The sequence below is a fragment of the Caretta caretta genome, chromosome 1 (assembly GCF_965140235.1).
Source record: "Caretta caretta isolate rCarCar2 chromosome 1, rCarCar1.hap1, whole genome shotgun sequence".
Taxonomy (NCBI): domain Eukaryota; kingdom Metazoa; phylum Chordata; order Testudines; family Cheloniidae; genus Caretta; species Caretta caretta.
Window position 1 is genome coordinate 220,664,465 of NC_134206.1, and position 27,891 is coordinate 220,692,355.

General features: G+C 43.9%; 1 protein-coding gene across 3 annotated transcripts in view; it reads right to left on the reverse strand.

Annotated features, from left to right (window-relative positions):
- CRACR2A (calcium release activated channel regulator 2A) overlaps nt 1-27,891 on the reverse strand; it is a 93,369-nt gene that overhangs the window by 28,611 nt on the left and 36,867 nt on the right. For all 3 annotated transcript variants that reach the window (XM_075120796.1, XM_075120783.1, XM_048823504.2), the window contains exons 6-10: nt 27,043-27,133; nt 23,462-23,557; nt 6,782-6,969; nt 3,248-3,319; nt 213-258 (exon numbers count right to left, since the gene is read on the reverse strand). In XM_075120796.1, coding sequence (XP_074976897.1) covers nt 213-258; nt 3,248-3,319; nt 6,782-6,969; nt 23,462-23,557; nt 27,043-27,133 — 493 coding nt within the window. The remainder of the gene's footprint in view (nt 1-212; nt 259-3,247; nt 3,320-6,781; nt 6,970-23,461; nt 23,558-27,042; nt 27,134-27,891) is intronic.

The window sequence follows — 27,891 nt, forward strand, 5'->3', positions numbered from 1 at the left end:
CTAGAGCCTGCACCCTGCACCTCAATTCCCTCCCAGAGTCTTAGGCAGGTGTGTGTGTGTGTGGTGGTGGTGGGGAATTGGACCCATTCTGGGCACCACCAAAAATTAAAGAAACCTGTCGCCCCTGCCCCTACAACATTCTGGTCCCCATTTTTTAGACCATTCTGATCTCTGTTTGATAACTACAGAGTTATAAAATGGTATTTGTGTACCTGTAAAAACATGTCTCGTTCATCTCTGAGATGTTTGTTCCTTTCTCTGTAAGGAAAGGAAACAAGTAAAAGAACCAGCAAACTATGGTAGAAATTTAGTATCAAATCCAGATCTTTGGGTCTTCACTTTAATATGTCTTTAATATATTTTTACGTTGGTATTTCTCCAAAGAATCATAGCAACAATAAGTCAGCTAGTCCAGTCTCCTGTACTCAGGCAGGATTAAGATTATCTAGACCAGGGGTCGGCAACCTTTTAGAAATGGTGTGCCGAGTGAGCGGCTCAGCCCGCTGCCACTCAGCCTGCTGCCGGTCTGGGGTCCCGGCCCTGTCCACATAGAGTAGGTGCCTACCGTCTCCCTGGTTCTAGCCCATTCTCTTCCTCTCTCTCTGCACTGAGCTGAGGGTGGGAGTGCGTTGAACACAGGGCTGGGGGTGAAGGAGCAGGCTGGGGGTTGGGGTGCAGGGTCTGGCCAGGAGCTAGAATGAGGGAGAGGGGCTCAGGGTTGGGGCAGAAGGTTTGGGTGTGGAGCGCTTACTTGGGCAGCTCCCATTTGGTGCGAGGGGTGCAGGTGGGAATGTGTGGGGGGGCGTGCAGGAGCTCCCGTTTGGTGCTCAGGGTGGGAATGTGGGGGGTGCAAGAGTCAGGGCATGGGGTGGGGGGGCTGGGTATGTGTGGGAGGGGAGGAGGGGCAGGAACCCAGCGGGGGGGGTGAGGGGGAAGCTTGCCTGCCTTGCAAGGAGAGAGCGGTGGGCGGAAGAAGAGAGGGCCAGGCAGGATTTTTAATGGCACGCTGCTGTCTGCCGGGATCCCTGGCAGACAGCAGCGTGCCATTAAAAATTGGCTCGCGTGCCATAGGTTGCCGACCCCTGATCTAGACCATCCCCGTTTGTCTAACCTGTTCTTAAAAACCTCTAATGCTGGAGATTCCACAACCCCCACTCTCCTGAATTCCTTTTTCCCTTAGACTTGCTTCCCACTCGATCTTACCTACCAATTCTCTGTGTCTGATAAAATCTGCCTTCTTGAAGTGCATTGTCTTTATTCTGCTGCTTTCCATCTCTATTATGACAGGGCCAGATCCCCAGCTGGTGTAATTCTTCAGTGGGGACTACCCTAATTTAGACCATCTGGCTCTCAATCTATAAATGTCAAAGCAAAAGCTTCTAACACATGGAAACAAACCATGAACAATACTTCATTTACTCTGAATCAAGGGATTTCAAACTTTTCCATAGTTAAGATCACCTCTTAATAGAGAGATTGTTTGGTGCACACCCTCCCAACCACAGCTGCGTAGACCTGTCACGACCATGTAACATCCCAGTTACAACTACTGTGATTGCTGATGTCGAAGAGCAGCTTTAAGAAAATACCAAATGTGTTTAGCTTCTCTTAATGCGATTTAGCTGCTGGAAATAATGGAGAAGAGGTGCTCCATGTGACAAGCCAGCTCTCTGCAGATCTGAGCCACACCCACTCTGGATGGTACTCTGTCACTTTCTCATAGCGGCTGGGTCACATGAAGCAATTAATGGGTCTACTATTGCATGGGCTCACAGAAAGACCCAGGTCAGCTAGCCAAAGCTCTAGCAGACTCATCAACCTCTCTCTGTGACCCAACCACCAATGGAGGGGGACAGAATGCTGTACATTATGTGGCAAATTGCCGGTACGATTATGATGGGTCCCGTGCTTTCTCTTCTTGGGGAGAAGGGGGGATTCAGGGCACAGTTTCCTGCCCCTGAACTAGGGTATCTATTATCCCACTAGTAACCCAGAGAAGGGTAGTGGAGACAGAGGGACCCAGGCCCACCCTCTACTCTGGGTCCCAGCCCAGGGGCCCTAGGGATAGTGGTAAACCACTTGAACTCATGCTTCCTTTCCCTGGGCTACTTCCCTCTCTTGCTCTTCAGCTTGTGGGGCTTCCTGCCCTCTCTCTGCACAAGCCGGATGTCTCTTTATCTAGGGTCTTTGTCTTCTAGCCAGCCACAGCACATCTCCAAACTCTCCTCTACTTCAATGCCTTCAAATTGCTCTCTGCTCCAACTCCAAACCACTCTGCTCCAACTCCTTTCCCTGGCTGATTGAAGCAGGGGGGTTTTATCAGGTGACAAGCTTCAGGTGCTCTAATTGGCTTCAGGGGCCTTTAATTAATCTATAGCAACGTTTCTTCCCTCTACAGGGAATAAGGCTTCTCCTCATCCTGGGGCTTACATATCTCTCCTCGATCACTCTCCCGCTGCCTTCTGGCCATGCTGTATCACAATTGGCAAATGCACTGCAAACCAACAGCGGGTCTCAGGCTACAATTTGGGAGACTCTGATGTAATTGTATATAAGTCCATCTGAAATATTTTTAAATGCACACTGGGTGAAAGACTACTGCTCAAATGCACATATAATTAGCTCATATACATTGAATAATCTAGTAAAAAAAATGAGGCAATAATATTTGTTAGATACTATTTCACATTACAAAGGACATTAAACAATGCCCAGAACTAGCTTCAGATGCTGTCCGTTATACTAACAGAAAACTGTTAGGCAGAAAATCAGCCATATATATATATATATATATATTTAAACTAACAGTCTCTATTCTGAATGAACTACGCTTGGCGCAGCAATGAAAGGCAAAAGGAGCTTTACACCGCCTTTGAATCTCCTGTATCCAAGGCCTGGCCCAATACATAAATCAGAGCAGCCTCATAGCTGTTTTGACTTGCACTTGGCTGAAACAGCCTCCTAGATATTATTCCACAGCACAGAATAGCCACAGTGCAGCATGTCCTGATAAAACCCCTGTCTTTCCCCAACAGGCCCCCTATGGTGGGGGGCAGAGAGCTCTGACGGGACAGATGATGTAAGGATATTCCACTCTCTCTAGGCCCCTGAGGAATTTCCATATGCTGGGGTTAGTCCCAAAATGGCATTTCTGCTAGGGTTAGGGTCATAGTTTACGAGCTTTAAAATAAACACATAGTTTTATAATGATAATGCAAGAAATCTTGCAAATGATTGTGTGTGTTACCTTAAGAAATCCAGCTGCTTAAGGAGTCCTGACTTCTCTCGCTGTAAAGTTTCTGTCACCCTGTATACCTCCCTACAACAGAGGGAAACAAAGAAATCTATCTGTCATGGACATTTTAACATAGTAACAGGTTTCAGAGTAACAGCCGTGTTAGTCTGTATTCGCAAAAAGAAAAGGAGTACTTGTGGCACCTTAGAGACTAACCAATCTGTGTATGCATCCGATGAAGTGAGCTGTAGCTCACGAAAGCTCATAGAGACTAACCAATTTATTTGAGCATGAGCTTTCGTGAGCTACAGCTCACTTCATCGGATGCATACACAGTAAATTGGTTAGTCTCTAAGGTGCCACAAGTACTCCTTTTCTTTTAACATAGTAGTTATAGGCTGCTTCCTACAACCCTTAGAGAATGCCACTTGAGGCTCCGTTTTGCAGTCCTCACTTTGGCTAAACCATCAATGATGTCAACGGAGCTCAGCCACAGTAAGGACTGCATGATCAAGTTATTCTAACTTTTGGGGGGGGGGGGGGAGGGTTAGGTTGGATTCTACCAGTAGTAACTAACAACCAAGGAGTTAGAAGATTTGCCTTTTTAGGATTCTCATCCAGTCAATTTACTACACTGTGATGCTGGAGCTGGTGTCTTTCAGATAAAACTTAAAATTAAGGACCTAGTCACTTGTGATCATTAAAAATCCCATGAAACTTTTCACAAGGCTAGATGAGTTAACGTTCCTTTGCTGGCCAAGTTTCAGAACGGGTAATGACATTTGGCTAACCCAGTTTTCCCTTATTGGATATATTATTCCTCTCCCCTTTTCCTGACCTAAACTGTTGTGCAGCATTAAACACAGGGAGTCAGATCCTCGGATGATGTAAATTAGTATAATCCCACTGATTTCAATGGGGCTGCATGGATTTACACCAGTTGAGGATTTGGTCCATGTTGTTTCCTGCATTTTAATGGTGTGTGAAGTGCTACCTTTGTGTGGTCTGAAGAGTGGATCAGCTTTTAACAGCTCAGTTGTGCCTTATAGTCTCTGGCCTGCCCTGGGGGCAGTTCTGAGCCACACCATTGCAGGGAGAGCTGGACATAATCCACCGCTAATTTCATAAAGTACTTTGGAATAAAAACTGCTTTACAAATGTAAAATTATCATCATCATTCAGCAGTTTGACCACAAGAATGGAGAGCAGCTGAGATATCACCAGACCCATTTCCTACTGGTTTCCTCACTTCCTTTGGAATCAGCCTGCAACTGATTGCAACGCTGCCTTTTCTCTGTAGCTCATAAGTGAGGCCCCCTCAAAGAGGAAATGGTCTTGGGGGGAAGGGGAGAAATACTGCCACTGTTCATTTCAAAACTGTAAATGAAACATACAAATGTAAAAATGAGGCAGCATTCAAAACTCAGAGCTAGATCCTCAGCTGATGAAAATCAGCTGAGGATCTGGCCCTTGTGTTTGAAATGGGCTCAGCTCTGGGTGGCTATAGTCAAAGGAATACTCCTCATATTTTCAAGATAGATTAAATTAGCAATAGCTATGTAGAGTTTGGTCCAATGGCATTCTGAAGAGAGGAAACAGTATTTAGTCCAAGATGATGCCCCACCCTGAGAGGTGCTGAGTTCCCACAGTTCCCTGCACCGAGTTACATTATCTGCAGCTGAAATGATTGGATTTCTGGGAGAAATAGTCATGAAACTTTTGCTAATTCTGAATCCAATTCAGGTTTCTCTGATTGTTTTTCATGAATATTAGTGGGAGGTAAGACTCATTAGGAATAAATGCTCATGGAAAGAAAATTTGAGGCCTGTAGCAGGCCTTCATTTAGGGCCAGATTTTCAAGTGCTCAGAACCTGCAGTTGGGACCGGACTTTCAAAAAAGTATTCAGCACCCAGCTGCTCCTACTGTGACATTTAGGGTGTTTTTAGGTACCCAGATGGAGCTAAACTCTTGAAAATCTGGCCCTAGTGGTAAAAATCTGAACCCTTCTGAAAATTCCAGCATTAAGGTATAATAACTCCACTGCAGAGGGACAACACAAGACTTGTGTTTCACTTCAGTCCAATTTCCATCTGCTAAATATTAGACCTGGCTGGAAAATATCTTTTCCCTGCAGAAAATTTTTGACTTTTATGCAAAAAATTGAAATCCAAAATATTTCAGCTGAAAACAGAAATTCTGAAATGCTGCCACAATATCTCCTGAGAACTGTAGTTCGAATGCCTCATGCTTTCATTTGCCTCTATAGGCTGAGCTCGTTGGTTGGACTAAATTTTGCATGTTGCACTGTGGTCTCCTCTCTTGATTAGGGAAGGTGGTGCATCATGGCAGTCCCATAGTCATGATGAATCATGGGAAATGTAGTATGACCAAAAATCCAACCGATAGAGGAGAATGGGAACCTGAGGCAGCCAAACTACAATTCCCATGGGGAACCCAGAGGCATTTCTCAATCAAATTTCAGCAGAAATGTTTTGGTTTTCAGCTAAAAAAAATACTTTTTCACTTGCAGCTGTTCTGGTTTGTTTTAATGAAAAATTGAAATTCTCTTCAGAAAGCAGACACTTTTCATGAAAATTCTGCTTACTTGAAAAAGCCATTTTTCTGTTGAAAAATAGTTTCAGTGGAAATTTTTTCACTGGCTCTACTAAATATTCCTTTAAATGGACTTAAGTGTTGCACAGGCCTTGTTCTGCTCCTCTGGAGTCAAGAAAATCAAGAAACAAATGACAGTTTTGCCCACCTTTTCTTGTGCAGCTGGCACAGCTCAGGATCTGGTCCACTATGTTATGGTGTGCAATACTATTAATGTTGTCTATTTTAGTACATAGCACTAAGAATTTGCTTCTTTAAAGCAAAATAATAATATTTAAATAAACATGGTACAAAAAGTGAAAATGATTCTCTACCACCTTGAACCTTCTGTAGTCACTATATGTAGCTTGTGAAAAGAGCGAGTTCAAAACAGGTGTAAAACTTGTCCACTTTTGTGAGTTTAAAGTTGTGTTTTGGTAGTGCTTTTACAATTCTCAGTCACTGTTGGATGTCTGGCACTCAAAGCATACTCATAAAAGCTAAACTGAATTGGACTGGGCATCTCATACATATGATCAACTTGAGAATATCCAAGGCCATATTGTATGGTTAGCGAAAGTCAAGCTCTTTCTTATGATGGCTAATACAAACGATATCAAAACACACTGAAGTCAAACTTAACAGCATGTCAGGTTGACCCCCAGCAACAGCCCACAACAGCGCAAGGTGGCAGCAGATTTGTCATGTTGCCATTAACCACTTTGAAGCAAGGTACATTAACACCTTATGTGAAAAATGTAAACAGGGTAAAGCAGGGATACAACCGCCTGCAATGATTCTTGCATTGGTCTGACCTTGCATATTACTCCATCAGCATCACATGCATTTTGAACAGATGTTAAAGTCCCTCCAGAAGATGCTGTGCATGTGGAGAATCAAGCTTGCTGTCACTTCAGGCAAGCATAGTGGTGCCACAGGCAGCTGTCACTTACATTTCTTTTTCTTCATGTAGTCTTGAAGCCTCCTCCTGGAGCATCTGTAATTGTTGCTGGGCGACTGTTAACTCCTGAGACGTTCGCTCCAGTTCCTGTAGCAGCTCTTGGTTTGTTAGCTTCAGCTTGGTGTTCTCCACTTTGGTCTCCTGTTTGTCGTTGTGGAGTTCCTTACACTGACCCTCCAGCTAGGGGTGGTGGGAGGGGGAAGAAAAGGAAAAGAGAAAATACCTCTAACTCACGGAGCTATCTTAGCTTGGCATTAAGAAGACTTAAAATTTAAAACCAAAATGAACCCATTTAAAATTATACTTGTTCTCCAAAGTGGAGGCAAGAAAAGAATGCACAGAATTTGATAAGAAGGTAACAGTAGCCCTTAGTGTGTATGAAAGAGTAGCACATGGTTCAACCTGCTACTGCCTGGATGAAACAGCAATGGTAAAGTAGGTTCAGAGAGCCAGGGTAGCAACTTTGTTTGGACCATGGTTTTTTGAATGCAGCATGTAGTTATTTTATGTTAGGAGATGGGACCTGTTACTTAATACATATAATATCGATTTAGCAATCTTGAGGGCTAGATTATCATCTGTGCTCAGTAAGCTCTGGCTGCAGCTGATGGGGGTTGGGGAGGGTTTAAAGAGGGTGGTTGTGGGACTAGTTCTATGCTGACCTGGGCCCTGCCTTAGTTTTTAGAACCACCTCAGAGGTGCTCTAAACCTGTTGCTGCTTTTCTTCACCCCCTACAGTGGGGCTTGAGGGGTTAGAATTACAGCTGACTACACCAGCTCTTCACCACTGGGGATTCCCGCACATTAGGAGAATTCCCATCTGGGTAGATCTGGTCAGTTTATGGCCCTTTGTGCTGGACCAGTGGTGCAAAAGGGCCCTAGTGTGGGACAGCATCTAACTGTGGTAGCAGGGGAGGAGAAAGATGTGGGGGAAAAGGGCCTATGAACTAAAATCATAGACAGCAAATGCCATCCAGAAATCCATAAAAGCTCTTCTTGTGTTTTGTGTTTTTAGCAAACAAGTTTTTTAAAGGATGTCAAGTACGTTGCGAGCTTTAAAGTAACACTAGATCAATCTTTAAGACAGACACACGGAGAATGAAAGGATTGGGACACAAATTCTGTATGTCTCTGAATTTTTGTGCTCTTGGAAGGCAGAGACCAACAGCTTCTGGGACAGAGTGGGCTGCTTTACCTAGAGAGCTCTACCAATTAGAGCTAAATGAATAATTGATTTTTCAGTTCAGTGGCTAAACCAAAAAAGTCCAGAAAAATGTTTTTCTATAGAATGAAACAATTTGACTTTCTGGATTCCCCCGCGGCTGAAATCGTTTGCTGAATTTGACTCAAATTTAAGAATAGTTTTAGTCGACCTAAAACTGTATTTTTCAGCAAGTAGACTATTTGTCCAGAAAATTTTGCCCAGTTCCTCTACCAACTTGTACCTCAGCCTTGAACACTTCTATTGTTCCAATCATGGGTCCCTGCTGAGTGTAAACAACTAGGCCAGAGTTTCTTCAGATGGCTCACAAACAATTCACCAGGAGTATCTATTACCGGACCACTGAAAGTTGAGCTACATTATTTAGTTTTGATCACATAAGTTACAAGGCATTGTTTTCTTTCCCTGCATGAATAAGGGAAACTTTTATAACTAAGAGAAGGCTTGAAGCTTTTGATACACTGGTACAGTAAATATTGACATATTTTATAAATGCTTGTATACATATGTTAAAAGTCTAAATACTAATATGGGTGAACTTGAGTGCCTGGTGTTAAATGAGGATATTGATATAATAGGCATTACAGAAATTTGGTGGAATGCTGATAATCAGTGGGACATGGTAATACCAGGGTACTATATATATAAGAATGACAGAGTAAGTTGCACTGGTCGGGGAGTGGCACTATATGTGAAAGAAAGAATCGAGTCAAATATAGTAAAAATCTTAAATGAACCAAACTGTACCGTAGACTCTCTATGGATAGAAGACTTTTAAAGTCTTAGATGAAAAGAGTATAGCAGTAGGAATAAACTACTGACCACCTGACCAGGATGGTGACTGTGAAATGCTCAGGGAGATTAGAGTGGCTACTAAAACAGAAAACCCAGTAATAATGGGGGATTTCAACTACCCACATATTGACTGGGTACATGTTACCTCAGGATAGTATGCAGAGATAAATTTCTAGATGCTATTAATGACTGCTTCTTGGAGCAACTAACTTGGAACCCCAAAGGGGAGAGGCAAGTCTTGATTTAGTCCTAAGTGGTGCAAAGGATCTAGTCCAAAAGGTGAATATTGCTGAACTTCTTAGTAATAGCAGCTATAATATCATTAAATTTAACATTCTTGTTGGGGAGCAATGTCAGAAAAACCCATCACAGGAGCATCTAACTTCAAAAAGGGAAACTACACAAAGTGATGAAACTAGTTAAATGGAAGTTAAAAGGAATAGTCACAAGAGTGAAATGCCGGCAGCCTGCATGGAAACTATTTTTAAACATCGTAATACAGGTTCAAACTAAATATATGAACTGCCCCCTGGACCCGCAAAAAAGTAAGAAGACCAAAATTCTACTGAGGAAAATAGAAAGGAGCATAAACTCTGGCAAAGTCAAGTGTAAAAGTATAATTAGGCAGGCCAAAAAAGAATTTGAAGAGCCACTAGAAAAAGACACAAAAACTAAAGAGCAAAAATTTTTGAGGTACATCAGAAGCAGGAAACAATCAGCAGGGCCACTGGACAACTGAAGTGTTAAAGAAGCACTGAAGGAAGACAAGCCTATGGCAGAAAAAAAGCTAAATGAATTCTTTGGATCGGTCTTCACCACAGAGTAAGTGAAGGAGATTCTCACACCATTTTTTTAGGTGACAAATCTGAGGAACTGTCCCAGATTGAGGTGTTAATAGAAGACGTTTTGGAATAAACTGACAAATTAAACAGTACTAAATCACTAGGACCAGATGGTATTCAACCAAGAGTTCTGAAGGAACTCAAATATGAAACTGCAGAACTACTAATTGTAGTCTGTAACGTATCACTTAAATTAGCCTGCGCACCAGATGACTGGAGGATAGCTTATATAGCGTCGATTTTTTACAAAAGGCTCCAGATGCTACCCTGGCAACTACAGGCCGGTAAGACTAACTTCAGTACCAGTTGAATCTACAGTAAAGAACAGAATGACCAGACACAGAGACGAACATGATATGTTGGGGAAGAGCCAGCACAGCTTCTGTAAGGGAAAATATGCCCCACCAATCTGTTAGAATTGTCAGAGGGGTCAACAAGTAGGTGGACAAAAGTGATCTGTTTGATGCAGTGTACTTAGACTTTCAGAAAGCCTTTGACAAGGTCCCGCACCAAAGGCTCTTAAGCAAAGTAAGCAGTCATAGGATAAGAGGGAAGGTCCTCTCATGGATCAGTAACTGGTTAAAAGATAGGAAACAAAAGGTAGGAATAAATGACAGTTTCACAATGGAAAGAGATAAATAGTGGGGTACCCCAAGGATCTTTACTGGGACTAGTGCTGTTCAACATATTCATAAAGGATCTGGAAAGGGGGGTAAATAGTGAGGTGGCAAAGTTTGCACACAATACTAAATTATTCAAAATAGCTAAGTCTAAAGCTGACTATGAAGAGTTACAAGGGCATTTCACTAAACTGACTGGGCAACAAAATGGCAGATGATATTCAATGTTAATAAGTGCAAAATAATGCACATTGGAAAAAAATAATCCCAAATATACATATCAAACAATGAGTTCTAAATTAGCCATTACCACTCAAGAAAGAGATCTTGGAGTCATTGTGGATAGCTCTCTGAAAACATCTGCTCGTTATGCAGTGCCAGTGAGAAATAGCTAATAGAATGTTAGGAACCATGAGTAAAGAGTTATATAATAAAACAGAAAATATCATAATGCCATTACATAAATCCAAGGTAAGCCCATACTTTGAATACTGCTTGCAGTTCTTGTCACCCCACCTCAAAAAGGGTGTATTAAAATTGGAAAAGGCAACAAAAATGATTAGGGGTATGGAACGGCTTCCATATGAGGCTTCCATATGAGGAGAGATTAAAAAGACTTGGACTATTGAGTTTAGAAAAGAGATGACTAAGGGGGTTATGACAGAGGTTTATAAAATAATGAATCGTGTGGAGAAAGTGAATAGAGAAGTGTTATTTACCCCTTCATATAACACAAGAACCAAGGGTCACCCAATGAATCATAGAAATAAAGGTCATCTAGTCCAACCCCTGCATTGAGGCAGGACTAAGTATTATCTAGACCAGGGGTGGGCAAACTATGGCCCGTGGGCTGGATCCAGCCCATCAGGGCTTTGGATTCGGCCCACGGAATTGCCACCCCTGTGGCACCGCAGGCAACGCGCCACTCCCAAAAGTGGCTGGCACCATGTCCCTGCACCCTGAGGGAGGGGTGGGCTGAGGGCTTTGTGCGCTGCCCTCGCCTGCAGGCACCTCCCCCGCAGCTCCCGTTGGCGGGGAACGGGGAACTGGAGCCAATGGGAGCTTTGGGGGAGGTATCCACAGGCGAGGGCAGCGTGCAGAGCCCTCTGCTCCCCCTCCCCCAGGGGCCGCCGGGATGTGGTGCTGGCCATTTCTGGGAGCAGCGCGGGGCCGGGGCAGGCAGGCAGGCAGGGAGCGCACCGCTGCCACCCCAGACCTGCTCCAGGTAAGCGGTGCCAGGCCAGAGCCCTCACCCCGAACACCTCCTGCACCCTACACCCAAACTCCCTGCCCTGAGCCCCCTGCTACACCCTGCACCCCTCCTGCACCCAACCCCCTGCCCTGAGCCCCCTGCTGCACCCCGCACTCCTCCTGCACCCCAACCCTCTGTCCTGAGCCCCCTGCTGCACCTTGCACCCCTCCTTCACCCCAACCCCCTGCCCTGAGCTCCCTCCTGCACTCCTCCCTGCATGTATGCCCTGAGCCCCCTCATACACCCCGCACCCTCTCCTGCACCCAACCCCCTTCCCTGAGCCCTCTCATACACCCCGTACCCCCTCCCACACTCCACACTCCCTCCCTCCCTCCTGCACCCCAACCCCCTGCCCCAGCCCTACATTCATGGCCCTGCATGCAATTTCCTTACCCAGATGTGGCCCTCGGGCCAGAAAGTTTGCCCACCCCTGATCTAGACCATCCCTGACAGGTGTTTGTCTAACCTCTTATTAAAAACCTTCAGTCATGGAGATTCCACATCCTCCCTAGGTAATCTGTTCAAGAGTTTAAGTACCCTGACAGTTAGAAAGTGTTTCCTAATATCTAGCTTAAATCTTCCTTCCTACAGTTTAAGCCCATTACTTCTTGTCCTGCCCTCAATCATTAAGGAGAACAATTTATCACTCTCCTCTTTATAACAAACTTTTACATACTTGAAGACAGTTATTATGTCCGACCTCAGTCTTCTCTGTTCCAAACTAAACAGACCCATTTTTAAAAAATCTTTCCTGGCAGGTCATGTGTTCTAGACCTTTAATCACTTTTGTTGCTCTCCTCTGTACTTTCTCCAGTTTGTCCCTCTTTTCCAAAGTGTGGTGCCCAGAAGTAGACACAGTACTCCAGTTAGCGCCTTCTCAGTGCTGAGTAGAGCAAAAGAATTACTTGTGTCTTGCTTACAACACTCCCAATGATACATCCCAGAACAATGTTCACTTTTTTGCAACACTATTACATTGATGACCCATATTTAGTTTGTGATCCACTATAACTCCCAGATCCCTTTCTGCAGTACTCCTTCCTAGGCAGTCATTTCCCATTTTGTATTTATGCAATTGATTATTTCTTCCTAAGTGTAGTAGTTTGCATTTGTCTTAGTGAATTTTATCCTATTTAATTCACACACTGCCTCCAGTTTGTCAAGATCATTTGGAATTCTAATTCTGTCTTCCATTGTGCTTGTAACCCCTCCCAGCTTAGTATAGTCTGAAAATGTTGTAAGAGCACTCTCTGTGCCCTCTAAATCATTTATGGTGATATTAATAAGACTCAGGACAGATCCCTACAGGAACCCACTTGATATGCTCTTTGAGGCAATTGTGAACCATTGATAACTACTCTCTGAGTACTTGTTTCCAGCCAGTTGTGAACCCACCTTATAGTAGGTTCATCTAGGCTATATTTCTCGAATTTGTTTATGGGAAGGTCATGTGAGACAGTATCAAAAGTTTTACTTAAGTAGAGATATCAATGAATAGTCATCAGATTTAAAACAAACAGCAGCAAGTACATCTTCACACAACACATAGTCAATTGTGAAACTTATTGCCAGGGGATGTTGTGAAGGCAAAACATATAGCAGAGTTCACAAAAGAATTAGATAAGTCCCTGGAGGATAGGTCCATCAATGGCTATTAGCCAAGAGGGTCATGGATGCAACCACATGCTCTGAGTACCCCTAATCCTCTTGTACTGTTTGATTCATTCCCTCTGAAGCATCTGGCACTGGCAACTGTTGGAAGACAATACTGGGCTAGATGGACCATTCTGTTCTGACTCAGTATAGCCAGCCTTATGTTCTCTCAGGAAGAGGAGCCATTTTGGCAGAGTTAGCAGAATACCATGACAAGGGAATTTTAGAAATGCTCATACCCTTTCTTTCCTGGCACAGGTCCATTTCCACCTAGAAAAATTAGGCTTGTGTAAAAGGTATTGTGTGGGTGAAGAGCTAAATTTAATTGCCCCCCTTCATATTCACACCAAGTAATTGCACATGTGGTCCTATTTGTGGATGGTACAGTCAGATCCTTGCCTCAATTAATTTCTTTTGTACCAGAGCTCTGGTGGGAAGTTAAAGGAACACCATTCCCTTTCTGTGGTGCACGGTGCCCTGTCCTGTTCAAAATGGATCAAAAGCCTGGATTTTCAGGAGTACTAAGCACTCACAATTCCCACTGAAGTCAATGGCAACTCAGTTACTGTGTAAAATCAGGAACAAATACATTTCATTTGCTGGTCTATCTTTTTCTGTTAGGGATACATAACAGTGGTATCTGCACTGTCATCTTTGCGGTCAGTAATAAAGTAATTGCATTTGCCTCTGAGCATGCAGTCCTGGTTGCGGAGTGTCTAGTCAGATGCTTGTCGGATTGTATTATTGGCTCTCTGCCAGGTGCTCAGGTATTACAAGGGTGGGGACCAGGCAGGTATATAAATAGAATAGTTAGGGTTTTGGCATATGGTTTTGGGAAGCCTGGCCCACAGCAGTGTCCTGTCCCACGTAAAATGTACCATTTCCCGTGCACATGCACAAGAGTGCAAGTTTCAGATTTGCTTTCCACGAGATTCTTGCAAGTAAAGCAAGACTGTGACTGTTCACATCCCTGCACAGAGGACAAGCACCACTTCAGTCAGGGGTGGCTTTACCAAGGGAATGTGTATTCAGTTGCACCCACAGAAATGATGAAACCCAGGGGCCAAACCCGAGTGGCGCTGTGACCCCCTGTGCCAGGTCACAATGCCTGGAGTGGGGAGCCAGGCCCTGCCCTGCAAGACAGGAGCCACTGTTGTGGAGTGAAAGTGGAGTAGGCAGCAGGGGGGAGAATGCTCAGTCTCTAGCCCCTCTTCCTCCCCACCTCAGCATTCCTGCCACACTGGGCCAGGATTAGCAATGCAGTGCCAGGGCAAACAGTGCTGCTGAGAGTGATCGGCGCTCTGCTTGACTACAGTAGAGTGCACCCTCTGAACTGGGAGGTTGCATCTGTCCCTGCCCGAAATCCCATTTAAGTGATGAAAGTGGGACTGGGGTGAATTTCACCCAAAGAGCAAACAGGAGCGGGACACGAGCACAGCCCAAGCAAACTCACTGTCACATTCGCGTGAATACTCACAGACAATGCTTTGCCATATTCACCCAGCTCTGCTTGTGAACAGAATCACAATCGGAATTGGCTCTAGTCTCAGCAGAGGAAAGGCTACACGCAGTGGTTCTCAATCTATTTACCATTATGGGCTGCATATGCAGCTCTCTATGTGTTATGTGGGCTGCATCCACACAATATATATACTACCTGTATGACCCTGAGGATCTTACATGAGCTGCAGCTGTGTGCTGATTGGGCCCCAAGTTGCCCACGGACTGTGAGTTGAGAACCACTGGGCTGTGGCATTAATCACTGTGCCTCCCACCAAACAACACAACACAATAGATGGATGTGTATTAACTTGATGTGTAGATTTGGTTTTGATAAAGAATGGATTACAGGCAAAAATGTAGTCAGGGAAAATCAAGATTGCGAAAAAGTGAGATTCCAACAGCAATGATAACTCAGATTGCTAACATTAATTTGTCTGCATTAAGCATCTTGCATACTTTTTTACATTTTATAATATAACAATGGTGATATAACAATTAGGAAGCAGCAACAGGCAGCACAGGTAGCTCAAAACTTTCTTTTATAAGTTTTCAGTTGCTTATAACTTTGCCAAACTTAAATATGGAACAAAGATCAGTTAAGATTACTATCGGAACTTTAACTTTTGCATTTCCTAAAATTTTGTGATTTTTAATTATACCATCATAACACTGGACTAAAGTAAGGGCTTGGTTTTGTTTGGGGTTGGGTTTGTTTGTTTGGGTGTTTTTAATGTAAATTCATGTTTGAAGCAAATAAAGAGGGGGAGAACATTTTTCCTGTAGTTAACAGTTTGAGCATTTGAATGTTCAAAATTGAGCTTTAACATTCACAGCCCATTGAGATGAATGTAATAGAGCTTATTGTTTATCAGTGATATTGATTGCGCTGTATTTTTGGCATGAGAAAAGACAGAGGGCCTGGAATACTCTAAGCCGGGGTGCTGGAACTGGCCGGGCCAGAGGGCCATGGCCCTCCCACTTTTTACTGGCCACAAGGGTGAGTGATGAAGGGGAGGGGGCGGAGAGGGGTGAGCAGGGTGGGGCCTTGTGGGGAAGAGGTGGTGCAGGAGGAGGGTCTCGGGGGAAGGGGCGTTGTGAAGGCGGTGTCTCAGGAGAATGGGCGGTACGAGTGTGGGGCCTCAGGGCGAAGGGGCAGCGTGAGGACGGGGGCTGGGGGAAGGAGTGGGGTGGGGATGGAGTATATGGGGAAGGGGCAGTGCGGGGGCAGTGTCTTGAGGGGAAGGAGTGGCATGGGGGAAGGGGCCCCGGTTTGGGGTCCGGTAGCCCCCCCCACACTTTTAGGAAGCTTCCGCTGCTCCTGACTCTAAGTATATAAGAGCTACCATACTGGGTCTGACCATGGTCCACTTTACCCAGTATCCTGTCTCTAACAGTGGACTGTACTGGAGCTTCAGGGAGAGCATACAGAACTGGCCAATTATGGAGGCAAACACCTGTCAGGGATGGTCTAGGTTTACTTGTTCCTGCCTCAGTGCAAGGGGCTGGTCCGCATGAGCTCTTGAGGTCCCTTTCAGCCCTATGTATTTATGATTGTGTGTTTTAATGAGACAATTTTTTCATGCAAATTGTCTCCATACCAAAAGCTTCAAGCAGAGCTCAAGTACAGAGAATCTCAGTGCCAAAAGGTGAATATGTGAGGAAGTTATGACCATCTGAAAACAAAAGTTTGCAATGGTAATTGGTTTGGAAACTTAATTATGGCAGGTGCTATGGAGCACCCATTATAATACTGTAGTAACACAGGTACTAATCTTGGACATGATTCCTAGTGGGCATGGCACAACTGTGAGTATAGAGTGATTCAGTTCAAATTTTGCATGGTAGTAAATGGATCAATTGGACATAATCAGACTGAGAAGTGAGTATGTCACAGAAATGTGTAGCTTTATGCTAACACAGCAACACAAATTATTTACATGACCCCAGGGGTATCTGCTAAGTGTTCGCTAGACATTGGACTAGAAACTTCTAATTTGGCAAGTTTTCCCTTTGGTGGAAGGACTTTTTGGGTCAGAGCCTCAGCTGTTGTAAATCAGAGTAGGTCCAATGAAGTCAGGGCTCAGTGGAGCTGAGAATCTGGTCCACCATAAATCCTGCTGTTACCCCAGCTAAGACTTAACTGGAAGGTATCCTCAAGGCAAAATGAGACCTAGCTTCATCAAATGTTGGAACCCTGCCCCACAAACAGTTCTCCTGTAACTGCCTCCCAAACACACACAGTGGCTGACATTTCCTTCCTTCTGAACTCAGAATCCTCTTCATTTCCTTCTCCCTCCCTAACCACAACCCCCTCTTCTTCCTTATCCAGCCCCAACTTACCCTCCTGTATACCTAACCAGATCCACACATGCCTTCCCCTTCCTGGCCTAGACCTCCACCTGACCATCCATCCAACCTCCTCACAGGTCAGAAACTCAGCTACCCTTTATCCCAAGCACAGATCCTAGCTACCTTCTTCTCGCAGTGCAAGACTTCTGCTGGGCCATGGTACAGTACCATGCTGCCGCCCATATGAACACACATTAGCCAGGCAGGCCCAGCGGTCTCTGTGCTGAGCCCTGCTGCCTACTCTTTGAAATGCCAGCCTGCTATGGATTTGGGGATATTACAGATAACATCCCTGTAATATGAAGGATGGGAGCATGCTGACAATTCAAGAAGGTGGCAGCCGGCAGAAGCGACTGAGCCAAAGAATCTATTGGCTTCCAGTGGCTCACTGTCCCTGAAGCATGATCTTGGACCTACATTTGCAAGGAGATAGGCCGCTCTGTATTTGCAGAGCCGCACTCTGTTGGCCTCTGGGTTCCTTGTCAGCACAAGTTTGGATCAGCATTTAATCCACCCTTGTCCATAGATAGCAGTTCTGCCAGGTGATCCCTAAGGGAGCTTCCATCTGGCTGAGTCAGTAGGAGCAGCCCTGAGCATTTCTTGGCTGGCAGTTTCTCTTCACGTATTTTACAATCCCTCACACTACAGGAAAAAAAAATGTAAGAACAACTTTGCCTAATTAATGCAGTTTGGAAAAAGGAATTTGTATTATTCTCAAGAGCTTCCTTCATAATCCAGCAAGGATGTTGTAATTAAATAAAGTTACCATCACTCATTTAAAGAATAAATGTAATTGGCAAAAAAGTGCATTTCAATTTAAGAGGAAGAGAGAAGGAATTGACTAAGGCACAAATTAGACACTGAGGGCTTGACTCGAAATACACCAATGCTGGTGTAAATCGGGAGTAACTCCACAAAATCATGGAGGTTATCCCATTATAAAAACAGGTGTAAGGAAGAAGGAGAGTTGGGCCCCAAATGCTGGACATGAGGAAAGAGATAAATGTGAACATTAAACTCTGCACTGAATTATGCTGTTGGGTGGAAAAATCAGAGTGGACTACCCAGCTGGAGAGCAGTCACAGATTATAATTTAGGCTGGCAAAAGGCACCACTCAGCTGTTAAAATGACAAAAGTTTCAAGTGCAGTTTATTATCTGACTCAATATACCTTTCAGTGACAATCAAAATAAAAGAAGAAAATCCGGTCTATCCAGGGCTGGCTTCTTTTCAACAGCATGCCCATAAAAATAAAAGGGGCGTTTGGATTTTATAGTAGGGAATAAATCCTATCCTTCCACAGCCTGGTTCTTGGACAGGTATGTGCGTGTATACAACTGTCATTTCAGGTTCCCCAGTTAGTTGTTGGGGTCAAAATCATGACATCCTTACTCAGACAAAACTTCCACTGAAGTCACTGTAAATTTTGTCTCAATAAGCAAGGATTAAAATCCAAGTATAAAGTTTTCAAGTTTGCCCCGGCTGTTACATCAAACAGTTTAGAAAACAAATATATAGAAGAAGACACAGCTAAAGGCTTTCGAAGAACAACCTTTGTGTAACTCATTGATAACAGATGTCTAAATCTACTTGGAAAGCAACAGATAGCGAAGATTAAAATAAAACCACTATAAAATGATGAGTAATAATATCTTACATATATATATATATATATATAGTCAGTTGCGTACTGAAAGAACCCGAAATGCTTTATAAGCCTACACAGAGAGAGAGAGAGAGAGAAAGACAGAGAAACAGTTCATTTAATCCACTGCTGAAATACAATTACCTCTTGGGTGGAATGTGGCAGATATTTACCATGCAGCACTGCACAACAGGCTGCAACAGGCAATGGAGAAAAATACTACAATTTGGAGCAATAGGGTATGTTTACATTGCAAAGAAAAACCTGTGGTGCAAGTCTCAAAGCCCAGCTCAATTGACTCGGGTCCAACAGGCTGCGGGGCTAAAAATAGCAGTGTAGACATTCCAGGTCAGGAACTGAGCCTAGTTTTGGATCCTGGGCTCCATCCTGAGTTGGAATATCTACACTCCTGTTTATAATGCTGCAGCTCAAGCCCCATGAGAGTTAATTGACCCAGGCTCTGAGACTCGGTGTCTCAGTTGGCTGATTGGTGACATATGAAATAAAATGATTGTCTTAGTTCAATTCCCTAGGGGGTCGGTCTCCACATCACACATAAAAATGTGCTATCACAACTAGCAAACTAAAAACCCAGTTATCTCTCTGGTACCAGGTGCAACTCCCATTGACTTCAGTGGGAGTTGGATCAACTCCTTAGAGGAGAATCCAAACATCACAAAACCAGTGGAGACTGAACTTCTCTTGCTCCTCACTAGAATGGACCTTCAGGTCAGCACTGCCAGAGAGAGACGGTTATATTTACTCTGCAATTAAATAGAGAAGATTTATCTCCCTCAACCCACCTAGCAATATTGTTAACCTATCCAACTATACTCTCAGCCCAGCAGAAGCAGCTGTTCTATCTCGGGGCCTCTCCTTCTGCCCCTCCACCCCCACGAACATGATACAGTTCTGTGGTGACCTAGAATCCTATTTTCGACGTCTCCGACTCAAGGAATATTTCCAAAATACCTCTGAACAACATACTAATCCACAGAGGTCTCCCTACCAACACTACAGAAAGAGGGATTCTAGATGGACTCCTCCTGAAGGTCGAAACAGCAGACTGGACTTCTACATAGAGTGCTTCCGCTGACGTGCACGGGCTGAAATTGTGGAAAAGCAGCATCACTTGCCCCATAACCTCAGCCATGCGGAACGCAATGCCATCCACAGCCTCAGAAACAACTCTGACATCATAATCAAAAAGGCTGACAAAGGAGGTGCTGTTGTCATCATGAATAGGTCGGAATATGAACAAGAGGCTGCTCGGCAGCTCTCCAACACGAGTTTCTACAAGCCATTACCCTATGATCCCACTGAGAGTTACCAAAAGCAACTACAGCATTTGCTCAAGAAACTTCCTGAAAAAGCACAAGATCAAATCCGCACAGACACACCCCTGGAACCCCGACCTGGGATATTCTATCTACTACCCAAGATCCATAAATCTGGAAATCCTGGGCGCCCCATCATCTCAGGCATTGGCACCCTGACAGCAGGATTGTCTGGCTATGTAGACTCCCTCCTCAGGCCCTACGCTACCAGCACTCCCAGCTACCTTCGAGACACCACTGACTTCCTGAGGAAACTTCAATCCATCGGTGATCTTCCTGATAACACCATCCTGGCTACTATGGATGTAGAAGCCCTCTATACCAACATTCCACACAAAGAGGGACTACAAGCCGTCAAGAACACTATCCCCGATAATGTCACGGCTAACCTGGTGGCTGAACTTTGTGACTTTGTCCTTACCCATAACTATTTCACATTTGGGGACAATGTATACCTTCAGATCAGTGGCACTGCTATGGGTACCCGCATGGCCCCACAGTATGCCAACATTTTTATGGCTGATTTAGAACAACGCTTCCTCAGCTCTCGTCCCCTAAAGCCCCTACTCTACTTGCGCTATATTGATGACATCTTCATCATCTGGACCCATGGAAAAGAAGCCCTTGAGGAATTCCACCATGATTTCAACAATTTCCATCCCACCACCAACCTCAGCCTGGTCCAGTCCACACAAGAGATCCACTTCCTGGACACTACAGTGCTAATAAACAATGGCCACATAAACACCACCCTATACCGGAAACCTACTGACCGCTATTCCTACCTGCATGCCTCCAGCTTTCACCCTGACCACACCACACGATCCATCGTCTACAGCCAAGCTCTGTGATACAACCGCATTTGCTCCAACCCCTCAGACAGAGACAAACACCTACAAGATCTCTGTCAAGCTTTCTTACAACTACAATACCCACCTGCAGAAGTAAAGAAACAGATTGATAGAGCCAGAAGAGTTCCCAGAAGTTACCTACTACAGGACAGGCCTAACAAAGAAAATAACAGAACGCCACTAGCGGTCACCTTCAGCCCCCAACTAAAACCCCTCCAACGCATTATTAAGGATCTACAACCTATCCTAAAGGATGACCCAACACTCTCACAAGTCTTGGGAGACAGGCCAGTCCTTGCCTACAGACAGCCCCGCAACCTGAAGCAAATACTCACCAACAACCACATACCACACAACAGAACCACTAACCCAGGAACTTATCCTTGCAACAAAGCCCGTTGCCAATTGTGCCCACATATCTATTCAGGGGACACCATCACAGGGCCTAATAACATCAGCCACACTATCAGAGGCTTGTTCACCTGCACATCCACCAATGTGATATATGCCATCATGTGCCAGCAATGCCCCTCTGCCATGTACATTGGTCAAACTGGACAGTCTCTACGTAAAAGAATAAATGGACACAAATCAGATGTCAAGAATTATAACATTCATAAACCAGTCGGAGAACACTTCAATCTCTCTGGTCACGCAATCACAGACATGAAGGTCGCTATCTTAAAACAAAAAAACTTCAAATCCAGACTCCAGCGAGAAACTGCTGAATTGGAATTCATTTGCAAATTGGATACTATTAATTTAGGCTTAAATAGAGACTGGGAGTGGCTAAGTCATTATGCAAGGTAGCCTGTTTCCTCTTGTTTTTTCCTACCCCCCCCCCCCAGATGTTCTGGTTTAACTTGGATTTAAACTTGGAGAGTGGTCAGTTTAGATGAGCTATTACCAGCAGGAGAGTGAGTTTGTGTGTGTATGGGGGTGGGGGGGATGTGAGAAAACCTGGATTTATGCAGGAAATAGCCCGACTTGATTATGTAAAGAGTTGTCACTTTGGATGGGCTAGCACCAGCAGGAGAGTGAATTTGTGTGGGGGGGTGGAGGGTGAGAAAACCTGGATTTGTGCTGGAAATGGCCCACCTGTTGATCACTTTAGATAAGCTGTTACCAGCAGGACAGTGGGGTGGGAGGAGGTATTGTTTCATATTCTCTATGTATATATAAAGTCTGCTGCAGTTTCCATGGTATGCATCTGATGAAGTGAGCTGTAGCTCACGAAAGCTCATGCTCAAATAAATTGGTTAGTCTCTAAGGTGCCGCAAGTACTCCTTTTCTTTTTGCGAATACAGACTAACACGGCTGTTCCTCTGAAACATCTCCAGAGCTGTCAGTCTCAGGCCTTTCATCAGCAGTGAATTCACTTTTTAAATTGTATTAAATCCGCCCCCATGGATATATTTTGCAGGGATTTATGGCAATTTTACAGAATGAAAGTACCGTGCTTCCCCAGACTGTGGAACAAAATACAGCAGGCACCTGATATGGAAACATGACAGGCTGATGAGAACTGTGACCATCATTGCATTCTCACGTACATGCCTGTAAATTGGGGCTCTCCAGTGGAGATACACTGCCATAAAACTGACATGTGACTGAAAAGAATCAGGTCCAGTGGGTTTAGAAGAGACTATTTAAAGTTTATGGCACTGATTCTCCAGTACAACCCAGAATCAATCTGGAGTGGAGGTGTGCACTGATAGCTTTAAGATACCATAGCAGTCTCCAGATCCCATGCCATCCAGGCACTAGGGTAGTCCCTGGCATTAATTAAAGTGGCAGGAATCCAGTTTGACCAATGTACAGTCTCTACGTAAAAGAATAAATGGACACAAATCAGATGTCAAGAATTATAACATTCATAAACCAGTCGGAGAACACTTCAGTCTCTCTGGTCACTCGATTTCTGACCTAAAAGTGGCAATTCTTCAACAAAAAGACTTCAAAAACAGACTCCAACGAGAGACTGCTGAATTGGAATTAATTTGCAAATTGGATACAATTAACTTAGGCTTGAATAGAGACTGGGAGTGGTTGAGTCATTACACAAAGTAAAACTATTTCCCCTTGTTTATTCCACCATATCCCCCCCCCCCCCCACACACACTGTTCCTCAGACGTTCTTGTTAACTGCTGGAAATGGCCCACCTTGATTATCACTACAAAAGGTTTTCTCCCCCCCCTCCCCCCGCAGGTAATAGCTCATCTTAAATGATCACTCTCCTTACAGTGTGCATGATAAACACCCATTTTTTCATGTTCTGTGTGTATATAAATCTCCTCACTGTATTTTCCACTCAATGCATCTGATGAAGAGCTGTAGCTCATGAAAGCTTATGCTCAAATAAATTGGTTAGTCTCTAAGGTGCCACAAGTACTCCTTTTCTTTTTATGAATTTATAAAGGACTTCAGTGTGGAACTGCAGCTTTCATGGTGACCAATCACTTCAAATGGCTTTTATTTAAAAAAAATTATCTGAGTTGAAATATTGCTAAATATGTGAAAGAAAGAAGAGAGTATGAAGGAAAATCGCAGGGGCAAATCAGAGTTATCTACAGTTCTTTCTCTATATAATGCTGTTAAGTACCCTTTTCTGTTTTTGAACCAGTTGTTCCAACTCTTGTTCTTTTGAAACGAGTTTATGTTCCAGCGCTTGACTGCGGGACTGAAACCTCTCTGTGTCCTGCAAAATCAAAAGACATGAACATTAAGCAAAAAGGCAGGGTCTTCATCATCAGGGCAGTGTGGTCCAGAGGACAGGGCATAGGACTAGAAGACAGATCTGGAAATAAGGGGTAGATTTTTGACAGTGAGTGTTACTAACCAATGGAACAGGTTACCTAAGGATGTGGTGAATTCTCCATCGCTTAGGAGGCCAGATCTTCAGCTGGGGTAAATTGGCATAGCTCCACTGACCTCAATGACTGAAGTTAGTGCATCTATGCTGAGTTACACCAGCTCAGTTTCTCACCCACATAAGAGGTAAAATTTTCAAAAGTGCCTAAGGGACTTATGTTAAGCCCCATTTTCAAAAGTGATTTAGGCACATCTGAACCTATGTCTGTGAGACTTAGGAATCTATCTCACTTTTGAAAATGGTTCTGAAACTGCTAAATTGCTTCCATGTGTTTGAAAATTTTACCCTGGATGTCTTTCTAAAGGATTTCCTGTAGTTCAGCCACAAGTTACTGGGCTCAATACAGGTATTACTGGGTGAAATTCTATAGCCTTTCTTATGCAGGTTATCATAAATGGTGCCTTCTAGCTTTAAAATCTACCACTTGCAATTGTGTGAATCAGGAGCAACTCCGCAGAAGTTAACAGAAGTGGTATAAAATTGATATAAGTGAGAAGAGAGTTAGGCCCTGGGTATTTACAGACCTCCCAGTTACTGCAGTGGCCCCACAAGCAGGTGGTTACCCAAATATTCTAGAACAGCATTTGAATAAATGAGAACTACGCCTTCTCTCATTTGGAATTACTCCTTGGCACAGATTCTCAGATGGTGTAAACAGTGGCGGATTTGGGGTTTGTGGGGCCCTGGGCCAAAGCAATTGGGGGCCTCTCCCTACCCCTTCCACCTGCAATCCTCTCCCCCACCCCCTCAGTAGTGCTGGGGAGGGGTGCAGGGGGAATGGGGCGGCCTACAGGCTGAAAGGGTGGGGAGGGGCCCCCACTTGCTTTGGCCCAGGGCCCAACAAACACATATCTGCCGCTGCCTGCTGCCCCCAGCGCTCCTGCGGGGAGCGGGGTTGGGGTGCGGGGACTTCCCCTATTCCCGGTGAGGAGCGCAGGGTGGGTGGGGGAAGTGGGGCAAGCCCCTGTGCCCTGACCCTGCTCCTTGGCAACAGCACCGGGTGGGATAGTGGAGTAGGTCTGGGCATGGGGGTGCCCATTTTTGGGGGGCCTCCCAATTGGCCAGGGCCCCTGGGCACAAGCCCCGTTGGCCCAGTGGCTAATCCACCACTGAGTGTAAATTATCACAGCTCCATCGATCTAGCCTTGACAATTCACACCGGCTGAGAATCTACTCCTTTAGTTCTTCAGGCAAATGGATCTAAAGATCAAACCTCCCTCAAAGGGGTGGGTGCAGAAACACTGAAATGTTCCCCCACTACTCCTCTCACTCCTAACAATATATTTAATGAGGCAATTTAGTGTACTTTAACTGGCTTCTTATTCAGAAAAATATATATCCAAATGAATAAGACATAATAACCATTCCTCTAACACAGTCCTTAATCGGCAGGGTACCAAATATCTTAAATAGCAACAGCTTGTACTTATTTGCCTTCTTAACAATTTCTTTTTATGTATTTTTCAAATGCTATGCTTTTCCAGAAACAGGCAATCATTTTCTTTTTCATATGGCATCTGTACGTCTCTGCATTCTCTGGAGCCTTTGTGAACTTTTGCTTTAGGGAAAGAGTTTTAAACTCCAAACACCAACAAATAAATTAGTCACACCGAGAAATAATACTTCTTGAGTGTCTGACAACCATTAGTGTGGCTGCTGACTAACTTTTAAAGAGCTAAATTGAGGTTTACCTGGCAACCTACAAAGGGCTGTGATAGGGATTAATAATGGAATTGATTATGCTACCTTAATGATAAAGTTAATTACCAGTTACTGCTATAGTTTCTTATAGGTAAGAATATTTATGTCTTATTTTTGGATTTACAGTATAATTTAAATAGTGCACTCTTTTTATTAGAGCATACAAACCAATCTCTTCCATATCAACCTTCATTATGAAAGATAATGCATTTTACAACTTTCAAGTGCTCTTCAACTCTATACAAGGAGATCATTTGACCCAGCATTGAAATTCACCCAGCTCTGCAATGGAACACATCTGCTGTGTGAGGGTCTAATCCAATGCCCAATGAAGTCAATGGAAAGATTCCCACTGTCTTTAGTGGAACCTAACTGCAAAATACACACTACACAACAGTTTAGGACAGGAAGTAAAGAAAAACGTATCCAGTTGAAACTACAGGGCAACTCTTTAGACAACGTGTGACATACATGGTGTTGCTCTGTATTTCTGAATACTGTGTTTGCCAGATTATTGGACTGTTTATTGTATTGGTTTAATCCAATAGGGATCTGTATGGAAAAAACAAGCAGGACGTGAAACAATGGCTCAAGATAAAATACTAGGGAGTTAGGAGACAATGCTGGATAGGAAAAGCCTGGATACCAGAACATCAGAAGGACTACGGCAATTTAAAAAGAGACTCTCTCTGCAAGGATGGGAGTGGGGTGTTGTTTAATAGTTGTTGAGGAGCTCTTCATGGAGGAACCAGGCTGTGACAGCAGCACCCACTGGGGTGTCTGAAGAAACTAGGCCTGCGTAGGTTATCATCAGGGATGGTCAGCCTCTAGGTACAATAGATGTACGTGTAGACTTTTTGTTGCTTTAAAATCCTTTTTCTCTTATGCTTTGTTCCTATTGGGGTAAATACTTTGGTTTGAGACATCTGTCTGGTCACTCTATTCACCTCTGGCCACAGATTGGTTTGCAGGTACAGAAGGTTGGCAGGTACTGAACCCAGCTGGACTTGCTGGGTGAGCACAGTAGATACACAGGGCACTGTAGGGCCCAGTCTAAGAGTGCGAGAATGGTGGAATTCCACCCCAGGATAGGTAAAGTCATAAGACCTGTCACCTGAAGAGGTTCACTCAGAAAGACCAGGAAGGGGACAGGGGTACTCTGTAAGAAGGAATTTGGCCAGAACACTGAGACTAGTGCTGCTGTGAAAAGTTCCAGGGGATCTTTTATAATCACAAGGGGTCAGGACCTTGATTTTAAAACCCATGTAAAAGATGGCACCTCCACCAGCAAAGTGGGCTATTGGTTCCATAGTTATTCCGAAGGAATAATACCACCTCCTGAATATCACCAACACCACTTAGTACAGTTTGTGGGTACACCTTGGTCTCCCATCCAAGTAGTCACCCAGCCTGAGCCTGCAATCTGATGAGATCACTGGATGAGGTAGTAAGTGAAATTATGCTTTATCTTATATTTCTCCATAGACTGTCATTTTGGGGGCTTTCTTTTGCTTTCACACTGGCTGAAATCAATGGAGTTACACTGGTGTAAAAACTAGTGTGAGAGCAGAATTAGGCCTTCCATATCTATAATAAAGAGACACAGTCACCTTCAAGAGAAACTGCTCTTTCTCATTTTTGATTTGCTGCTCCATTTCCTCATAGAGATGTTGAATTTCTTCATCATAAGCAGCAATTTTCCTAATAAGAGATAAAAGCACACTGAGTGGGTCTTTGTAGCATTATTTCAAGTAAAAAGCTCACAATTTACCAGCTTAGCATCGCATTTCTGTTTTAGCACAAGACTCAAGGGAATGATCCCAAGAGCAGAAAAAAGTATTTACATACAGCAGGATCACAGATAAAAACCAAATTGTTTCCCATGGGGGAGAGCAGTAACTGCACTAAAGCTAATAAGGCTGTTTATTTGATGTTTTAAAATTGCCAGCACAATATATGATGGCTGTTTATCAGGCACTCTTAATGACTGTGGAACCTAAAGCCCAAGGAAGGGAGAGCCTAGACATGACACTAATAACAACAATGAAAATACTGGAAACAAAGTTTCTCAATTAGAGCTGATCAAATAGGAATGAAAATGATTTGTGAGTATTTTCAAGTTGCAGCTTTGCGCTACTGTTATTATAAGACTGCATTATTCATGAGCATTCCTATGACTGATGATTTATTTCTGAAACCATTAATGCATCCCAAAAGTTTCAGCACAAAGAATGACTTGTCTGAAAATTCATATGCTACTGTGTCTTTATGTGTCTTTCTCTAGTTTGACACTTGTTACACACTTGTTTAAAGTTTTAGTCACCCAGTCAGGGAGCAGATTAAGAGCATTTTGCACAAGTGCACACGATTACACAGAGAACAAGGGATTGAATAATCAAGCCCACTTTTTTTGGAAACAAAACTCCTTAGGGCTGATTCTCCACTGTCTTGCACTTTGC